At 46.3% G+C, this 17,422-nt stretch overlaps 1 protein-coding gene across 7 annotated transcripts in view; it reads left to right on the top strand.

Moving 5' to 3' along the window:
* ZFHX3 (zinc finger homeobox 3) overlaps nucleotides 1–17,422 on the top strand; it is a 166,046-nt gene that overhangs the window by 126,187 nt on the left and 22,437 nt on the right. For 6 of the 7 annotated variants that reach the window (XM_068693663.1, XM_068693664.1, XM_068693666.1 and 3 more), the window contains 3 exons: nucleotides 1,290–1,397; nucleotides 13,508–13,641; nucleotides 13,843–14,043. In XM_068693663.1, the coding sequence (XP_068549764.1) occupies nucleotides 1,290–1,397; nucleotides 13,508–13,641; nucleotides 13,843–14,043 (443 nt within the window). The remainder of the gene's footprint in view (nucleotides 1–1,289; nucleotides 1,398–13,507; nucleotides 13,642–13,842; nucleotides 14,044–17,422) is intronic. The other variant, XM_068693669.1, reaches the window with a different exon arrangement.

The raw sequence follows: 17,422 nt of genomic DNA, 5'->3' as shown, positions 1-17,422 counted from the left end.
CCAGCAGAAGACCATTGGGGTCCCTGCGGCTCTCAGGAGCTTTTAGCTGTTCAAAAAGTGAAAGGGGTAGAGTATAAATCACTGCTGATCTCTGATGCTTTTCAAGTTCCTCCTTCGTTTAAGTTTCCACATTCTCCAAGTGCACTGCTGAGTATCTGCAGTCTCCTAATATATGTTTAAAACCGATTTCTAGCCCTGTCTTTGTTAGGAGGAGGCTTGGGGGGGGGGGCGGGGGGAGTGCTTTAACTAGTTACGTAGTTCAGATAAAACCTTACAATAGCCTTGGATATAGCATGACCAGATAATGCAAGTTAAAATTATGAACTGTCCTGCCTAAAAGAGGATATAATGACTTAAAAGTACCCTTTCTTCCCACTGTTGATGTAGCCCCCGTCAATTACATGGTAGCTGTCGAGCTGCTTGCACTATACATAAATACCCAAGATATGACATGATAATGTAGTCGTTATACCCTGGTGTGAGAGGTCTGGCAGCTACAGCTGTCTCACTCCCAGTATCCTACCTAACGAGGGTGGCTGTGCGTGGAGCTGCACCGAGCCGTGTCGACATGCCCCGTGCAGCCGCAGCACACCAGTGCTTTTGTTCACGGCTGGGGCAGTGGCACTTTGTGTTTTGTTCCAAGCTTTCAGCACTTCACTTCAGCACTGAGTATATTTTTTTCCTTCATGCTTTTGCGCCAGTACTGATAGCACATGCGTGCTCAAACCCTTCCTGTGGCTGGGATGAAAATCAGACACCTCAGCATCTTCCTCCCGTGCCTTGTGTCAGGGCCATGTCTGCTGCTCCTTGCTTTGTCTGAGCAGAAGCGCGTCGTGTTGCTTCTGCAGTGGTTGTGGGGGTCTCGGTGGTCAGGTTCAGCACTGTGCTATTTGGTCCAAAGAGCTTGAACTGGGGATGAGGGGGAAGGATGAGTCCGAAGGTGCTGGAGGCACCAGTCAGACCTCAGCAGTTCCCTAATCCATAGCATGGCTGGGTAGATCCTTCCTGCACCTGGCAATTATTTTGCTGTACCTTACACTGCAGGGGATATCGGTATAAGTGGCAGAGGTAGGTCAGGATCTTCACTTCATCTCTCAGTTTTTTCATCCGTAGTTTCCCTCTTAACCAGCGAGTAGGTAGTCATTGGGAGAATGCTGGGTGACAGCAATCCCTGCAGCTCAACGCTTGTGCTCCAGCTTTGGCTGTTGCTCTGTTCCTCAATGGCAGTTAATTGCTCTTCCGTTTTGACTTTCTTTTTTATGTTACTCTTTCTGCTTCTTGTTTCTCAGAAGAAGCCATTGAAGATGTGGAAGGGCCCAATGAAACAGCCGTTGATGCTGAAGAGCCTGCCAAGGAGCAAGAGAGCGGAGGAGACAAGGACCAGAGTAAATGGACAGGTGGGTTTTGGTCCCTCTTTCACTTTCAATCCAGGAAAAGAAGATGGGAAGTTGTAGAGCAGTAGTCTAAAAGGAATCTTCCCTTAAATGACCATGCTGCGTAGTGCTGTCAGCATGACATACATGCTGCCCCCTGCGAAGCCTTGGGGCGTAGCTCCATGACACACTCAGGGAGTTCGAGCCATGCTCGTGCATCCCCGCTGCCAGTCCTGGGCTCGAGGGTCAGAGCTCGCCTGTACCCACGTGGTGCTGGAGCTGAAACGGGCAGGGGGAATCTGCAGCTGGGAGTGGAGCAGGAAGAAAGGGACTGGCCCTGTTGGCAGCACAGTGCTTAGGCTGGATTAAATGTATGTCATGAAAGCCCACCCTGTTGTAAAGACTTGAGAGATTGTCAGCCTGCTTCTCCATCATAGTCCTAGCTCTGGTAGCAAGGTTTCGATGCTGAAAAGACGAGCAAAGACTCTGTGCTTGTGCTCTGCCAACTGCTTGTTTTCTGCTGGAATCATGACAACCTGAAACTGAAATTGCAGATGCTGAATAATCCTTATGTTGTTTTAGAGAAATATGAAAGGTTTCCCTTTGCAAAATCCTGGCAAACATTTCACTTCAGTTTTAAGATACTCGGTTACTCTGTCTTTCCCAGACGATAGTTGCTATCTTGCAGGAGCAAAGGGAAGATTATTTTTAATATCTTGCCTTTGAGCAAAAAGAAGCTTCAAGGTTGTCCTCCTCTGGTGAGGGCCGTTCTCCTCCCTAGCTGATACTTTCTGGCTGTTTCAGCGTAGGTGCAGAAATAGAAGCACAGGTGGCAGTAGTCATTTTGGTTAACCCAGGACTGAGCAGTTCTGACTGCTCTTTTCTTTTTCAGCATTGTAGCCAAGTAGGTTTGCAGACTTCTGATGTTTGGTGCAAGGCCTCTCTTAACCTGCACAGAGACCCTTCTTCCAGTCAGCGTTCTCTTGCCATGTTTGTGGTTGCTTCTTAGCAAGCCACAGCCAGACACTTCAGCTTGCACAGTCTTCAGAAGAATGAAACGTGCTATTTCACCTTAATACACTTTTAATCTTGAGCGTTAGAAGATGTGTCAAAACTGGTGAAGAGAGCAAGCTGTGCCTTAATACTTGTTGAAGTTCAGGTTTTCAGTCTAGATGGCACTCGCTGAGTTTGCTCTTTCTGTCGTTCCCCACCACAGATCCATTCTTCAACCCAGAGATGCAAACTTTACTTGGCTGTAGGTGATTTTTAGTTTTTTGTTGTGTGGGATTATGTAATTCTAAGTAAAAGCACACTTTGTGAAGTGTCACAGAAAGAAGCAAGCCTCGTATGTTTATTAAATCTCTTACAGGGTAAGTAGGGCTCTTAGTCCAAATCTGAAGCACTTGCAAAAACTGATCTATGTGAAAGGATTATTTTTACATGTGAAAATCATGTAAGGAAAAATGAAAACTTATTTTATAAACACCACTTCATCCGGAAAATCTATATGTGAATGTCTTATTTCTTCCTTCTGCCTGTGAAATTTATAACTCATTTTTGGTGTTTGTCAGTCAAATGGCAGATAAGAAATGGACAGCTTAACACAATGGAAAATGTAGCCTCAGCTGATGTGTATGTAAGCCTACAGAGCTCTGGACAGTGTCCAGAGCCATTGCAAGTCCAAAGTGTACAGCCTCAGCAAGGTTCATGCACATGGTTTTGTTGAATTCAGGTCCTGCTTTCAAATACATAACAACGCTATCCCTGAAATAGAAAGCAAAAGAATTTCTGAAATTGTTTATGTACAGTGGTTTTGAAAACAGCCACCACACCTCAGCCTTGCATTCTTTCTGCTTTCAAGCTCTGGTAGCACATGGCCATGTTGTCCTGTCCTCGTGGACCTCAGACATGAAAGGGAACAGAAACTAGGTCAGGTTAGTCGTGACAACCACAGAACAGTGTCCACGTGTACAGGGATATCAAAATGCTGTGGCACACATTGAGATGTAACCAGGGAAGAAAATAGCAATATCAAGGAAGCACTCAAATGCTGCCTTGCTGTAAGAGACTGCAAGGAAGGAGTTAGTCTGCAGCTCAGCAGCTGGGAGGCTATCAACCATGATGTCAAGAAAACTGAAGAACATGCCTCCTTCTTTGGGTTCAGTCTGACTAAATGGGCCGACTGCATGAGGGACCCGAGCAGCCGTGTTGGTGATGCTGCGGGGAGAGCTTGTCCTCCAGCTGCGAAGGAAGAGGCTGCAAAGTGTTTTTTACTTCAGATAAATGTTTTCATACCAGTGACCTGCTGCTTCATGCTCAAGTGTTTTGAGGAAGCGACTAAAACAACCCCAGATCTGTCAGCTGCTCTCTCCTGTGAATTCACAGAAAACGGGGGAGGTACCATGAGGGGACGGACACGGTACTTATCTTTAAATAGAGGAGTGGCTGGGGAACCGCACACCTGCCAGCTTCATTTGCCCCAGATTTTCCTGGGAATTGACCAAACAACTGTTTGTAAGTACTGACTGGAAGATAATGAGATGAGTAACAGTCGACACAGATTTGTCAAGAGCAAATCATGTCAACACGACCCAATTTCCTTCTGTGTGAAGAAGGCCTTGGTGCAGTCAGCATCTTCTGTCTTCTCCTTAGGAAGGAGTCTGGAACTGCTGTTCAGGACATTCTCAAAAAGAAGCTCAAGTATTATGCCATAGATAAAAAATATTACAGAATAGGTGCACTTCCTCAGCGCTGGAAACCTTCTTCTGGAGGACTGTGCCCACTTCTGAGCTTGGGGGTGTCAAGAAAGTTGAGGAGCAATTTCAGAAAACCTGAACAGCATGAATTAAGAGCATAGTCTGCATAACATCATCTGTGAGGAGAAAGTGGAATAAACAGGCTTATTTGACCCAAAAAGACAAGACCAAAGGGGAGTACTAGATAAGTCTTCTTGTGCATAAAATGCTTCTGAAAGGAAGGAAATAATTTGTTCTCCACGTTCGGGATATAGACAACAAAAAGTAATGGCCTTACATTGAAGGGAGAAAGGTTGAGGTTAGATAATACTTTAAAAAAATCTGGCACAGTTTGTGAAGCACTGGAGTAGATTTTCTGGGAAGGTTCCTCAGAGGTCTTTCAAGAAGATTAGACGAGCTGCTGTCAGGAATGAAGCAGGCACAGTTTATCCTGCTTTGGATGGGCTGGCTGACCTTTAGAGGTGCCTTTGAGCACTGCAGTTCTGTGGAAGTGGGAGATAGGTGAGAAAGGAGTGCGGGCTCAAAGCCAGTGAGCAGTGTGTTGAAGTGGAGGTTGATAGACCTGTTTTCTGTTCATCGTGCAGCAATTTGATCATTATGTTCCTCAGCAATTTACTCACCTTTTGTGCCTCAGTTTCCTAGCTGCGTACAAGCATGGTCATTTTTCCACTTTCTCGGTGAGATCTCTAACAAAATGGTTTGTATGTCTGCCCAAGCTCCTTTGGCACGGACGAGCGAGTGATGAGTCAGGTTTGTTTGACTGCTTTACAGTGCATACATATGTATGTGGCAGGCTGTACTGGTAGTGGTGTTTGCACTGAAAGGAAAAACCTCTGCTTTCATTGTAAATTTGCCAAAATGTTTCAGCTGCAAAATAAATTCATCAATTCATTTTTGTACTTATTTTAGAACAGAATATTCTTAAGCAAAAACATTTTTAGGTAATATTTTCCATTAAATTATACATGAGGAAAACGCCATCTCAAATCAGAATTCCTTTTACTAGCTTCTCACATACATCTCCGTAGCTCCTGAAAGAGTTGGCCAGAGCGCAGTGCAGATTGATTTCAGGAGTGCACATGCTGCCTGTGTTCCCTTGAAGTTGAAACAGGCAGCAGCAGCGCTTCATGGAAACTAAAACTGTTCTGTGCCTCCTGAAGTACTCCATATAGACAAAATGGCTTATGTTTCCTGTTGCTGGACAGACCTGTTTGCTCTCTCTTTGCTCTCTCTCCAGTAGTGGGATTAAGCAGTTTCTTAGCACAGTGCAGGGCAGCCCCTCGCTCCTCAGGCTGCTTTCCTCCTTCTGCTCAAGGAACCTGCCCACCTCCGTGCTGGAGCAGGGGGATGCTCTTTGTAGTGTCTGAGCTTTCGAAATTATCTCATCATGACTAACATGCAATTTATTGCAAGCAAGCCAGCAAAGATGAAAGAAATCATGGCTATTCCTGACTCCATTTTAAAGTCAAAAAGTAAATGATTAGTATTCAATGCATCGGTTTCTAGCTGAAGCCTGAATCAGACCAGTGTAGATGAGTGTGAGACTTTTAAGGTTTAGGGTGAGGCTTATATGTATTTTTTAACTAGCGAGAAGCACTTCAATCTGCAGTGACCCAGCTATGAAAGAGACTTTCTTAATGCATCTCTCATTTGTATAGATGTAGAATATCAGATTTTTTTTTCTCAGATAAACAAGAAACAAACTCTACTTAAAATATGGATTGAAATGAAATATTTCTGGAGGACTAGCCTGAAGGGCTTTTATTTTTTTTAATGATTTTTTTTTTAAATCCATGATGCTCACCTAACACAGAGCAATTAGTGCAATGGAGCGTCCCTGATTCGAATCCGTGGTAGATTGCTATTAAAGGAGGTATTAATGGGCTGCCGAGAGCTGGGAAATTGTTGCAGAAAAGTGTGTTTATGGAGTATGGTGCTGGCAGGCATGATTTCAATCGGATTTGACATGTTTAACATAAATGTATACTGCACAGCTCCTGCAGTTTATGAATAATTCCTACAGGCCCACTGCCTTTCTAATTACTGAAATTGAAAAAAACAGGTCAGGCACATCCTGACGGAAATATATTACTGCCCCTCCCCCCATACTCTTTGGAGGGGGTGTTCAGTTTGTTGTTTTTTTTTTTTTTTAATATATGGCTGATTTTGATCACTTAATGGCTGGAATGTTCAGTAGGACCAGGGCAAAGAAAAGGAAGAGAGCCGGGGGGACAGAGCAGGGGGACGTGATGAAGTATCTCTCAACCCTAGCTTATGTGCACAGGAAACCTAAAATGGGGATGGAGAGACTCGAAGTAATTGTGATTTTTCCTGAGGATTTACAAAGCACAAATGGCTCCTGGGTGCTAGCTCAAACTGAGGAAAAGTGTCCAGGCCTGGTGTCTCAGTGTCGGGGCACGTTTGAAAACTGTCCCCAAGTCACGTGCATAGGGTTCAGACCTGGGTGGCCCTTGGCTCTAGCAGTGCCAGAAGATGCTGTTTTTCTAATCTTTGTATGGAAGCAGAGGCGAGGTGATGGCTCAGTGGTGGCTCTGCTCCATGGCACCAGCAGTGCCCCATATTTCTGGCCCTGCCGCGGGGCCAGGCGCGGGGATGCTCTGCAAGGCCTGGCAGCTGGAGCCAGCTCAGCCACCACATGTCCCTTGTGCCATCCTGGCACAGCACAGAGGGGCATGGCACAGAAGGGCACAGCACGGCACAAGAAGGCATGGCATGGCACAGCAGGGTGCATGCAGGGGCACCAACCTCGCTGGCACTGCACACCCCAGCCACATGCCTCTGAGCGCTGGGTGAGCTGAGCCACAGGTAGCAGAGCTTGAGCAGAAACACCCAGGGGAGAAGGAAAGGGGCAAACCGGGTGCCCAGCCTTGGTGAAACCTCTATGGCTCGTCTGCCTTGTGCGCCTCCGCCCTGGCTGTGCCCCGGGCTTGCTCCACCAGGCAGCGTTCACACCTTGCTGCAGGGGATGGCCGAGCCGGGAGCTGCTGTGCTTTGCCACCTGCGTGGCATCTTTCATTCTACCTCACAATCAGCATTATCATTTTTGTGCCTCTTTTGAACTTTCTCTTTGTGTTTATACTAGCAAAGTATGGCTACTTAAAAAATAACAAGCAGCAAAATTACCAATCTGGTACTAGTGGAACAGAGAGTGGCTTCTAGCTGGGACAAATGGTGCATCTTGACCCTAAAAGTGAGCTGCCCCTGCAGGCTCACAGCTGCCTTTGCCAGTTGTTAATCCTGAAAGCACCTCCACGTGTGTTTACCACTGCAAAGCACGGTTGCTCCTTTCCCAGCAGTGACAGAACACAGGAAAACCTGCTCATGCGACAGCCCAAACTGCCTTGGATGTGAGCACAGACGAGGGAGCTCTGAGGGGCCATCTCAGCAGTGCTGATGGATGAATGGTTCTGCTGTTTTCCGAAGCTGCTGTGTCGTAGAGGAGCCTTTCAAAGCACTGCCATAAACAGGGCTGTCTGTGCCTCCTCTTTCTCCTTCCCACTTTGCTTTGCTGTTTTCAGATACTTTTGGTTCTTCAGCAAGTGGAGTCTGTGCCTGCGTCACTGGAGCCTCCACTCTGCGTTCACACTCTTTCCTCGCTGGTAGTTCCTGCTCGCCGTAGTAACTGTGCTGCCTGACAGTACTGTTCATCCCTCCCTTGCTGCGTTTAAGGAGTTACTAAAATTACTGTTGTTTGTACCATTTCCCAAGCTCAACACATTGATTTTATTAAATTAGTTGATATGGACTCACATGGTAGGTTAGTTGGAATATTTATTCAGTTCAATTGGACAGTAATATTCACACAGATTGATAGCTGGTTCAAGAACCATAAAAATCAGTAAATATAAAAGATTATCTCTTGTTTCCTTTGTAATTTAAAACAAACAAACATGATTTCCCACAGTTCTAAGCATGTAGTCTTCGACATCGTTCCTGGAAGAAAAAGTTCAGTGTTTTAGGGTACCACTTTGCAAACGTGGGGTCTTGCTGTGCGTGAGTTAGGGTGATTTCCTACGATCTACTCCCTGGGTCACAGTCAGGTTCCCTGTAACCTTTGGGACTGATCCATAACTTGGCAATTTGTGTCGTTGCTCCACTATCTCTCACCCAGCTGGTGCAGACCACTTTCTCTCCTCCATCACCTTTGTTCTTTGCTCACAAGCTAGCACCTTGTAGAGCAGCTTACAGAGCAGGTCCTTCAGGAGCCTCCAGGTGTGATGCCAAGGGGAGCAAGAGCTTCTCTGTTGATCTGCAGGGCAGTGGGGAAGGTCTGTGGTGGTCGTGATGGCAGACAAGGTGTTGTCTCCACGTCCCCTCCATGTGTGCTTGTGCTGCTTGGCACCTTGCACCACGTTTTCTGGGCGCCCCGTGTTTGTGCTGAGGAGTTCTGTGGTGGCTTGGGCTCCTGGGTACTGTCATATGAATATTTTATAATAATTCAGTTGTTCAAGCTTACTGCAAGCTGCAAGGTATGACACAGCATTAGAAAAACAAATTACTTGGCCATTTTCAGGGCCATACTTCCGAAAGGCAACAATAAAGGTCTGGGTACAAAAGTGTGCTTGCAAATCTCTGTGTATTTACTTCTGTCTATCATACAATCACGTTATTTATCAAACACAGATTTGAAAAAATACTGTAGAGCAACAGGCAATATAGAGTCCTGTTAGTATGGCTACAACATCTTATTAGAACGAATGGTACCTTCAGGGAATAAAGAATGTAAACAGACAGCGTTTCAGAGAGAAACATTCAACCATATATTATTAACACAAGAAGTAACAAACAGGCAGCACTGTAGCAGTGTTATACACCAAAATGCTGTTTCTGGGAAGCCTGAGCTGTGCTCTCACAGCTTTTGTGTCACTGGGGTCTCTCGGTGGAGTTACTTTCTCATATTTATTCTTGCCGTATTAATGCCAGTTGTGTTTCTGCTGGATAGCAGCTGTCTGAGGGGAAGGCTGAGCCTGAAGCGCGGTGCAGCTTCACTCCAGGCTCCTGAGCTGCCGCTCGTCGTGCTGTGGAGATAGGTCCGGACCGCAGGGCCTGGCCTTCCCATCGCTCGTTCTACACAGATAAGAAGGTGAAGGCCATGCGAGCATAGGACAGATAAAATAATCCTCTCTGTTCTCAGAGTTCCCAGAGGAAAGCAAGAGCCGTTTTAAGGATGCTCCTCGGCGAGGCCTGCGCCGTGGCGACGCTTGTCACTGTGGCATTTCCAGCCACGGGGGTGTCCAGACGCGGGAGGCAGGTCTGTCTGGCCCAGAGGCTCGTGATGCGGAGTAGGAGCTCCAAGAAAACGTCAGGGAGAGCTCTGGGGAGGGAGGCGCCACCAAATATGGAATTTTATTTTCCATCGGTCGGTGAAAACACAGCTCCCCAGTCCAGTCGAAAACTTTTTCCCAGACTGGCTGCTGAACTTAGGAGGAGGAGAGATTTTTCAGTAGGCTGGATGTGGGGGAGGGTGTTGCTTTTTAAATCAATGGAGATAGCAGAAACCCCACTGTAAATTTCTAGGGCAAGTGGCAGGCTGGTTTACGGAATGCAGGGAGATGAGAACCTCTGGCTTACGGAAAGCAGCATGAATTAATAATCATTTAATTGGCTTCTCCATTATGTTGCTGGGTTGGGAGATGGAAGTTTAGATGAAGGGGCTGTCAGTGGTACTTTAGCTGAAAGAATCTGATGGCTGGGTGTTGGGGGTGGTGACTCCCTGTCCACCAGGATCGAGAGCAGTCAGCTTTTTGGGACACTTACATTTTTACCTCTGGACCTTGCAAAAGAAAGGATCCCATTTCATCTATGAAATAACACCTGGGAGGTTTTCTCTGCTGAAAAGCAGAGGTTCCTGAGGAAGCATGGGAAGAGTAGGCTCCGTGAAGTGCCCCGGTGGGGCAGTGTGCTTGCAGCAGCACTGTCCTGCTGCACTTGGCTTTCAAGTGCATTTGTTGAGAAATGCAGATTTTCTTCTGAGGTCAGCCAGTCTGAGCTAAATCCACTCAAAGAGTCAAAAGAATAAAAGTACTAGTTGGTAAATTGTCACACATCATACCTTAAGCACAAATTCCTTCTTTGCTGCAAGGCCTTTACCTGTAAGCCTCATCTCACACAATTAGGGCACAGACACCGTGCTCCACCTTCTCCAGTGCTGAGCTGCGGTTGGAGGCAAAGCCTTTTTGACATCCTCAGTCCGGGACATTTGGTCCATCCAGTCCACTGCAGGCAGGGGTGCAAAGGCCCCACACAGCTGCCGGCGAGCTGGCAGGCAGCCGCAGCGCGTCTGCAGAGCGGGTGGGAGCAGCGTGTCCTCGTTTCTCCAGATAGAAGAGAGTTCTTAATTCCTCTGATCTGTGATGTGGACTGAATGTGTCACTTAGTGTATTTGGCTGTTTATCAACAGTAAACTTTGGTCTCGGAGTTAAAATTCCCATTTGAGCTGTCAACTCAAAAAATCATACTTAGAAGGAATATTCAGTATGTGTTTTTCAGAACAAAACAGTTTTTCTGGGGGCTGGACAATCATTTATAATTCTGATTTTGAAGGATTAAAGTTATGGGACGGATGAAGTGCACTTAGTAAAAGTGGGCACTTTGGAGACAGAAAATAAAAGTAAATTTTAACTGCCTTTTACTTTTCCCTAATTCTAAGCAGGCTGTTTCCCAGCAGGAAGGAAATAGGAAAATACAGTCATGATTTTAGAGGTTATAGGTAGTGTTCAGCAACTACAGGGTAATTGTCTGCAGTTGGGTTACTAAATTTAGTGACTGCACCTGAAAACATCACATCAGTGAGTTGCTAGAAATGGTGCACAATGAAGCTGGTGGCACAGAATAAGGACAAGGGGCTCCCTGAGCTCCTTGTACCTTGCTGTGCACTACACAGGTCCTAGCGCTGATGGGGCCACCAGAGGTTTTGTAAGTTGCCAAAGCTTGAGCCTTAGGAGGTCAGATTTTTTTTAATGCAGTTTTGCAGTTTTCTAGTGGTTCTCACTCCATTTCCAAAACTGGGAGTGTTTTCATCCTTTATTTGGAAAGGTTACCCATATACGTTACCAGAGATTTCTCCTGTCATCCCTTGTCCTCCCTTGTGTCCCCTGCCGCTGCTGCAGAGCTGTTGGTGCTAGCATGGCTCACTGCAGCACTCCTTGGTACTTCTGCAGAGCAGTTGGCACCAAGGGTTTGAAGTGGCATTTGACGTATAAAAAGCTCAGAGAGACATGCCCATAGCACATAGGAGACACAAGTGCTCTAGCACCAGCCTGATGTGGGGCAGGAGCAGAGCTCCCATGGCTGCGTGCCTGCAGACCCCGAGTCTCCGTGTGCTGGTCCCAACACCCAGCTGCCTGGTGGGGGCTGGCGTGTCCCTGCTCGAGGTCCCCCCAGGAGCGGACAAGGTCAGCAGCAGCAGCAGCAGCAGCAGCTGACCGCCTTACTGGGGCCACTCATATCATGCAGAGCTCAGGCAGGGCATGTAAAGCAGGGTGGTCCACGGCCAGACACGGAGCTGGCTTGTGGCAATGGCCTCTGCCTTCCTTGACGGGTCTGGGGCAGAGCTGTGTTTTTCACACTCCAAGGGTATTTTTATTAGTAGGAAGCAAAGAAGGCCGGTTTGGGTCCTGTAGACATTTTCAATGACTTTTCAGTTCTCAGCCCCATGAAAGTTTCAGGCTCAGCCAGCAGATTTGACCTCAATGAAAGCCTGTCATTCTGCACAGAGAGCAGAGTAGGATCTGCGTTACAGCATCCATAAGTCCTGGCATCACAGGCTTGTTTTACACAAAGAAACCCAAGGTTTGGACTTTTTAACAGAATTGGCAGCACAGTGGGGTCCTGTGCTTTTGGTTTCAGACATTGCCCAGATTTTGCGGCTGCATGGTGGCTGTGTAACAAGGCAGGGATGAAATACCAAGCATGCAGCACCACAGAACTCCAGGGAAGGAAATCACTGCTAAGCAGGCTTTGGCATGGCCAAGTCTTCTAGGAGAAATTGAGTATTACTAGAGCTCCTCCTCTCCCTGCCTCCCTCTAACGATGTTGTTATCCACGTGCAGTACCTGTCTTTTGTTTCCTGGAAGTTAGTTTGCTTCTATTTGACTGAACGTTTAGAGGTGAGGTCTGGCAGGGGAGGAGGTTAGAAATGTGAATGTGTATTTCTTACTGTGATGTGGTACCTTCTGAAATAAATCTTGTGTCAGAAAATAGAAGGATCTTTGGGAAGGAAGCAGTTTAACAGGATTTTACTCAGGCTGCATCTTCTGAAACAAGGTGCAGATACCAGTGAGTTCACAAAGAGAATAAGAGAAAGGGAGAAGAGTATGGGGGGACTGGTCTAAGAATGCTACAGTGCCTTGTTAATCGGCAGCCAATCCATCATATTAAATATCCAGCTGTCATATATTACCTTTCAAGTGAAAATGAATAACTCCCATTAAGGGCGAAATGGGTTTGAAGTCGATTCGAGACAGATTAAAGTACTGTTATGAATGTGTGTTCAGGGAGGAGGAGACGGGGGCTGTGTATAATATACTTGTCCTTACAGTTTTTAAATAATAGATGTCCCACAAATTTATGTACTCCAGGCTACCAGGGTTCGGGGGAGGGGTAAAGGTCAGGGATGTGTGTTCTCGGAGTGCCTCAACTTGCAAAGTGTTTTTATGTTGACTTCTGGGCTCCTTTGCCTCTTTTTGTTTTGCTCAAATCCAGTGGTCTTTTCTCAGCTGGTTGCAGCATGTCGTTGTCCGGATCCTGTCCTGCCCTGGCTGCAGGCTGGGTCCTGCTGGCGGTCTGCCGCGGGGACCGCTCGCTAGGGAGTACCTTCAGACGAGTGCATGGGCCGAGCTAGCCAGTGCTGTCCTTCTGGGACAACATGCCACCACGTCCAGCATGGACTGCAAGGCCATTGTGTCGACAGCCACAGCAAACACTTCCCAGACTGTTTATATGCAAAACTTCAGGTGTTCAGAGCTAGGAGCGTGAATTTTGCTTTGTCTCATCTGTCTGACTGTTCATGGAAATGACACATCAGCCTTCACATCTGGTCAAGCATTTGTGTGTCAGATGTAAACACGGGAAAAATCTCTTCTGTGCCTAACAGGCTGTAAGCAACCCACATAAGTAGCTGTGATTTCTCTGCTTCTAGCTGTAAATTACACAGTTCCCTTTCTGTGGAAGATAATCAAGAAGGAACTTTTTTTGTCCAGGCATGCTTTGTAGGATATAAGTTAGTGCACATACTCATTTTCCCCCAGCTCTGTGGCATGTGTTTCAAGAAACAGAAGCAGTGTAAGTGGAAATGCTGTCTTCATCCAACTTAAGCCTCTTTGGGGATGTCCTGATGTAAATCTCTTCTTGTTGCAGCACCAGCCAGCCAGGCAGAGAAGGAGCTGACGGAGCCTCCAGCATCCTCTAAACGAATATCATTTCCCAGCAGCTCTGAGTCACCTCTCTCCTTTAAATGGTCAAAAACTTCAGAGGAGACCAAATCAGAGCAGGTAAGAAACAAGAACACAGCTTTTTGTGCATCTACAAGTAGGCAATTTGTTTTGTATGTGCCAAAAGCAAAGAATAAAAGAAAAGAAGGAGGGTGAAAGGTGGTAACTGGCTGTAGGAGAAGGCATCAAATTCTTGAAATCTAATGGAAGGAGGAAAGCAGCTGCCGTAACAATTGCACAATTCCTTGTCTTGTTCTGCAGATGTACCAGTGCCCATACTGCAAGTACAGTAACACCGATGTGAATCGGCTGCGGGTGCACGCCATGACCCAGCACTCAGTGCAGCCCATGCTCCGCTGCCCGCTCTGCCAGGACATGCTGAACAACAAGATCCATCTGCAGCTGCACCTCACTCATCTGCACAGTGTGTCCCCTGACTGCGTTGAGAAGCTCATCATGACGGTAAGTCGCTGCGTAGTGAAGCGTGTCTGCTGCCTTCCTAGGAAATATGAGGAGTGAAGGCATGGCCTGACCTGCGCAGGCGAAGTTCGCTGTAGTGGGCCGCTGTGGGCAGCTCCCTCATCTGTCTGCACTCTGTCATTTATTTTTTTCCCATCCCTGCATGTTTCATCTCCAGAGTTTAGCTTGTCTGTGCGTGAGCACTGTGGAAACTGGCAATAATGGAGTGCTGAGTAATTTCCTTGTGAAGAGATTGAAATAAACATGATTTCCTTTAGCTACTGACATTGTTGCATGGGACTGCATTTTGCACAGAAGCTTCTGGGAGATGCAGCAGCTGATGCGCTGTGCTGGTCCAGTTGCAGAGAAAGAAGGTGCTCATTTGTTGATTAGCACTTCTGAGGACAGCCAGGGTGATTAAGGTAACATTACAGGAAATTAGGTATCAGGTTTCTGCTTAAAATATGATTTTAAGAACCAATAGAGTAGCTTCCCTTGGCACTTTCACATTGTGCTGGGGAGATAGTCCTGTTGTGCAGCCCATGTTCTGCACTTTGTTCACTTAATGAGGATCATTGTTACGGTCACATGAGATAGACTGAATCTGTTATTCCAGTGAGAAATCACTCCATCCAAAATGGCAATGCTTTTGTTCTGTAACAAGTCACTTCGTTCAGGGTAACAAGCAAGGGATGCATCAATGCTGACCCAAGGAAGGTGAAACCTTGGGGTATTGTTGAATATTACAGCTACTGTTTCAAGTGCCATCTTTAAAATGTTTTGAAATACCTGGTTTTAAACTAAAATTTAAGAATACGCAGTTAAAATTCTCTGAAGTAGGACGTTACGCCACCGAAGTGTGGAGTGAAAGATCACTGAATAAAGTGAACTGTCTTCATACAGATCTCAAAATCTGTAACAACTCCGCTTCTAGAAGTTTGTCAAACAACATTGTGCCTGGGGGAGGTTGTGATTGTTACTGCTAGTGCAGCTTCTGACACGGAGCGAAACTTCAGACAACACATTGTGGTTTAGCACTAACATGTTTGCATGAAGCTTTTGTTGCCCTGTGCCATTATTTTAGCATCTAGCTTGGGAATCCTTCTTCAGTGCTGTCTCTGAGAGACCAAAATTTGGCTTAAGAGCTAGTACTTGGTGAACAGTAGTAAATCTGCCGTGCAGCGTTCAAGTTGCCATTTGTGAGAACTGGTTTTGTGCTCTGGCTTGTTTTACCTCAGCACTGCTGACTGAGGATCTCTCTCAGGTACTGGTGCACACATGGGATAGTATGAATAATTGCCAAACCTCTTCTGTAAGACCTGTACATACCATCACGACACAGACGTGCTCATAAAAGGCTTACCACATTCTCCAGCACTGATGTGCTTGCTCCAGTAAATAATATTTTGAGTCCCAAAATGTCTCTTTCATGAATTCCTTTTTCATGGGTTTCACATGAGTGTGCCTTTCCATTTGTTAGTGTCAGTCTAAGATACAGGTAGAATTAATAAGGCACATTTTCAAAAACCCTTCTAAATTCACAAATCAGATGTATTGTCAGTTTTCTACACTTTTTTTGTTGTTGTTGTTATAATCTTCAAGGCAAGGTTGTGTCTGCATTTAAGAACTTGTTGCCAAGTATAAGAAGTGTTTATTTTAATTCCTGACAGTTCTTCCTCTTTGTGATTATTTTTTTCCTGAACCCCATTTCTGCCTGTTTTTCCCTTCTTTGCTGATTCCTGATCATGGAGGACAATAATATGTTTGTCACACTGCTCATTTTCTTGTCAGCTCCCCTTCTGTAGCATCGTCTGAGCAAGCACATGCAGTGTTACCCAGCTTTTCTGTTACTGTTCTTTGCTCTTCTCTTTCTATCACCCTTCCAGTCCTCTTGTGTCTCCTTCTTAAACACCTTTGTGCTTTTCATCTTCCCTCTTTGCTTTATGAGTTACCTGTCCTTTCATTTTTCTGCCCTTTGTCTTTGGCCTGTCGTGCTCTGCAGGAGCCGAAGATGCAGCCAAAGATGCATGCCGAAGGTTGCAGTGGCCACTGTCTGACCAAGCACTTGCAACTGCCAGGAGGAGCTTTGTGTACCCAAGTAGGCACTACAGCTGAAGACATGTAAAAATCCAGCCAAGCTGACAGATCCCATCACTCTCTGAATAAGAAAATATAAAGAGATTTTCTGAGAAAAGAGCAACAGCAGCTCGCTAACACTTAAAAGCTGGCCATACTCATAGGCTTGAGTACGGGTGAAGCCCTGCTCTGCTGGCTGACTACGTGCATCTAGGTTAAGTAACTGTCCTGTCACAAAGGCCCGGGCCTCTGAGACCTACCTCTGTTTTAACTGATGGTGCTTAAGTGTGCAAGTAGCTTCTGAGAATTCGATCAAATCTTGTTAGCTTCTTACTAAATTGACAGAAGGCATTCTGACCTTATAAAAGCGGTAAAAAGAAGCTGATCCCCTTTCCCATGCCAGCACATGCAACCAGTTTGCTTAAGGGTATGCACGGTACTGGTATGCAGATGGTTTGTTTGAGTCAGGCTGTCTGCAGAGCTCACAGTCCAGAAACTGGCGTGGTTGAACTAGTGCAACCACTTCACCTACACAGATGTATGTCCTCCAGGGTACAGAGAGACCGACAGAAGTCACTTGTTCAGGAGCTTAGGGGCACCTCCCAGAGGACATGACCAAAACAACTGCTGTAGTATGAAGGACAGTTTCTTAGGTCATTGCATCTTCTGTGCTGGAGTGGGACCTCCTTCTGCTGCTGCAGCATGCAGAACTTCTATTGAGAAATGTGGGGTTTGGCTTATCCGTGGAGCTCACCATCTCACTTGTTCCTTTTTTATTCCATCTTGCCACTGCCCTTGGCCCTGGGTAGCTGTTTGCTTTGGTACCCAGAGTTATGTCTGGGTAGGAAGACTGCCTCTCCTGCCTCAAATCAAGTTGCGTGTGGGGCAAGAAGATGGCTCTTCTTTGTATTACATGACAAATATTTGGTGAGATCAGTACAGCTTGTGCAGAATGTGGCAGCATCAAACGTTCCTAATTTTGCGTATTCTAGATTCTTGTCTCAGCCTGACATGGGAATTGGGTCTTGGTGCCACTGAGAGTGAATTGGAGCCCAGTAAATGGGAGCCAGGTCCCTTTCGACACAGTGTCTTTGCACTCGGCATTTGGAGGAGGCTCCAGTTAATAATACCTTATCAGACGCCTTTCAGGAACCTGCAGTGTCTAATATGTCTGTTGCCATGGAAACGGCTGCTTGCTTATGCTCAGCATCTCATATCTGTGTGGTTCGTGCCCCTTCCTTTTCATATCAACAAGCAGCCCCGATGGCTGTCCCATGGGGAGCAGCCGCCGCTCGGGGAGCGGGTC

Source organism: Anas acuta, chromosome 10, assembly GCF_963932015.1.
Source record: "Anas acuta chromosome 10, bAnaAcu1.1, whole genome shotgun sequence".
Lineage (NCBI taxonomy): Eukaryota > Metazoa > Chordata > Aves > Anseriformes > Anatidae > Anas > Anas acuta.
This window is presented reverse-complemented; position numbering and strand designations above follow the sequence as displayed.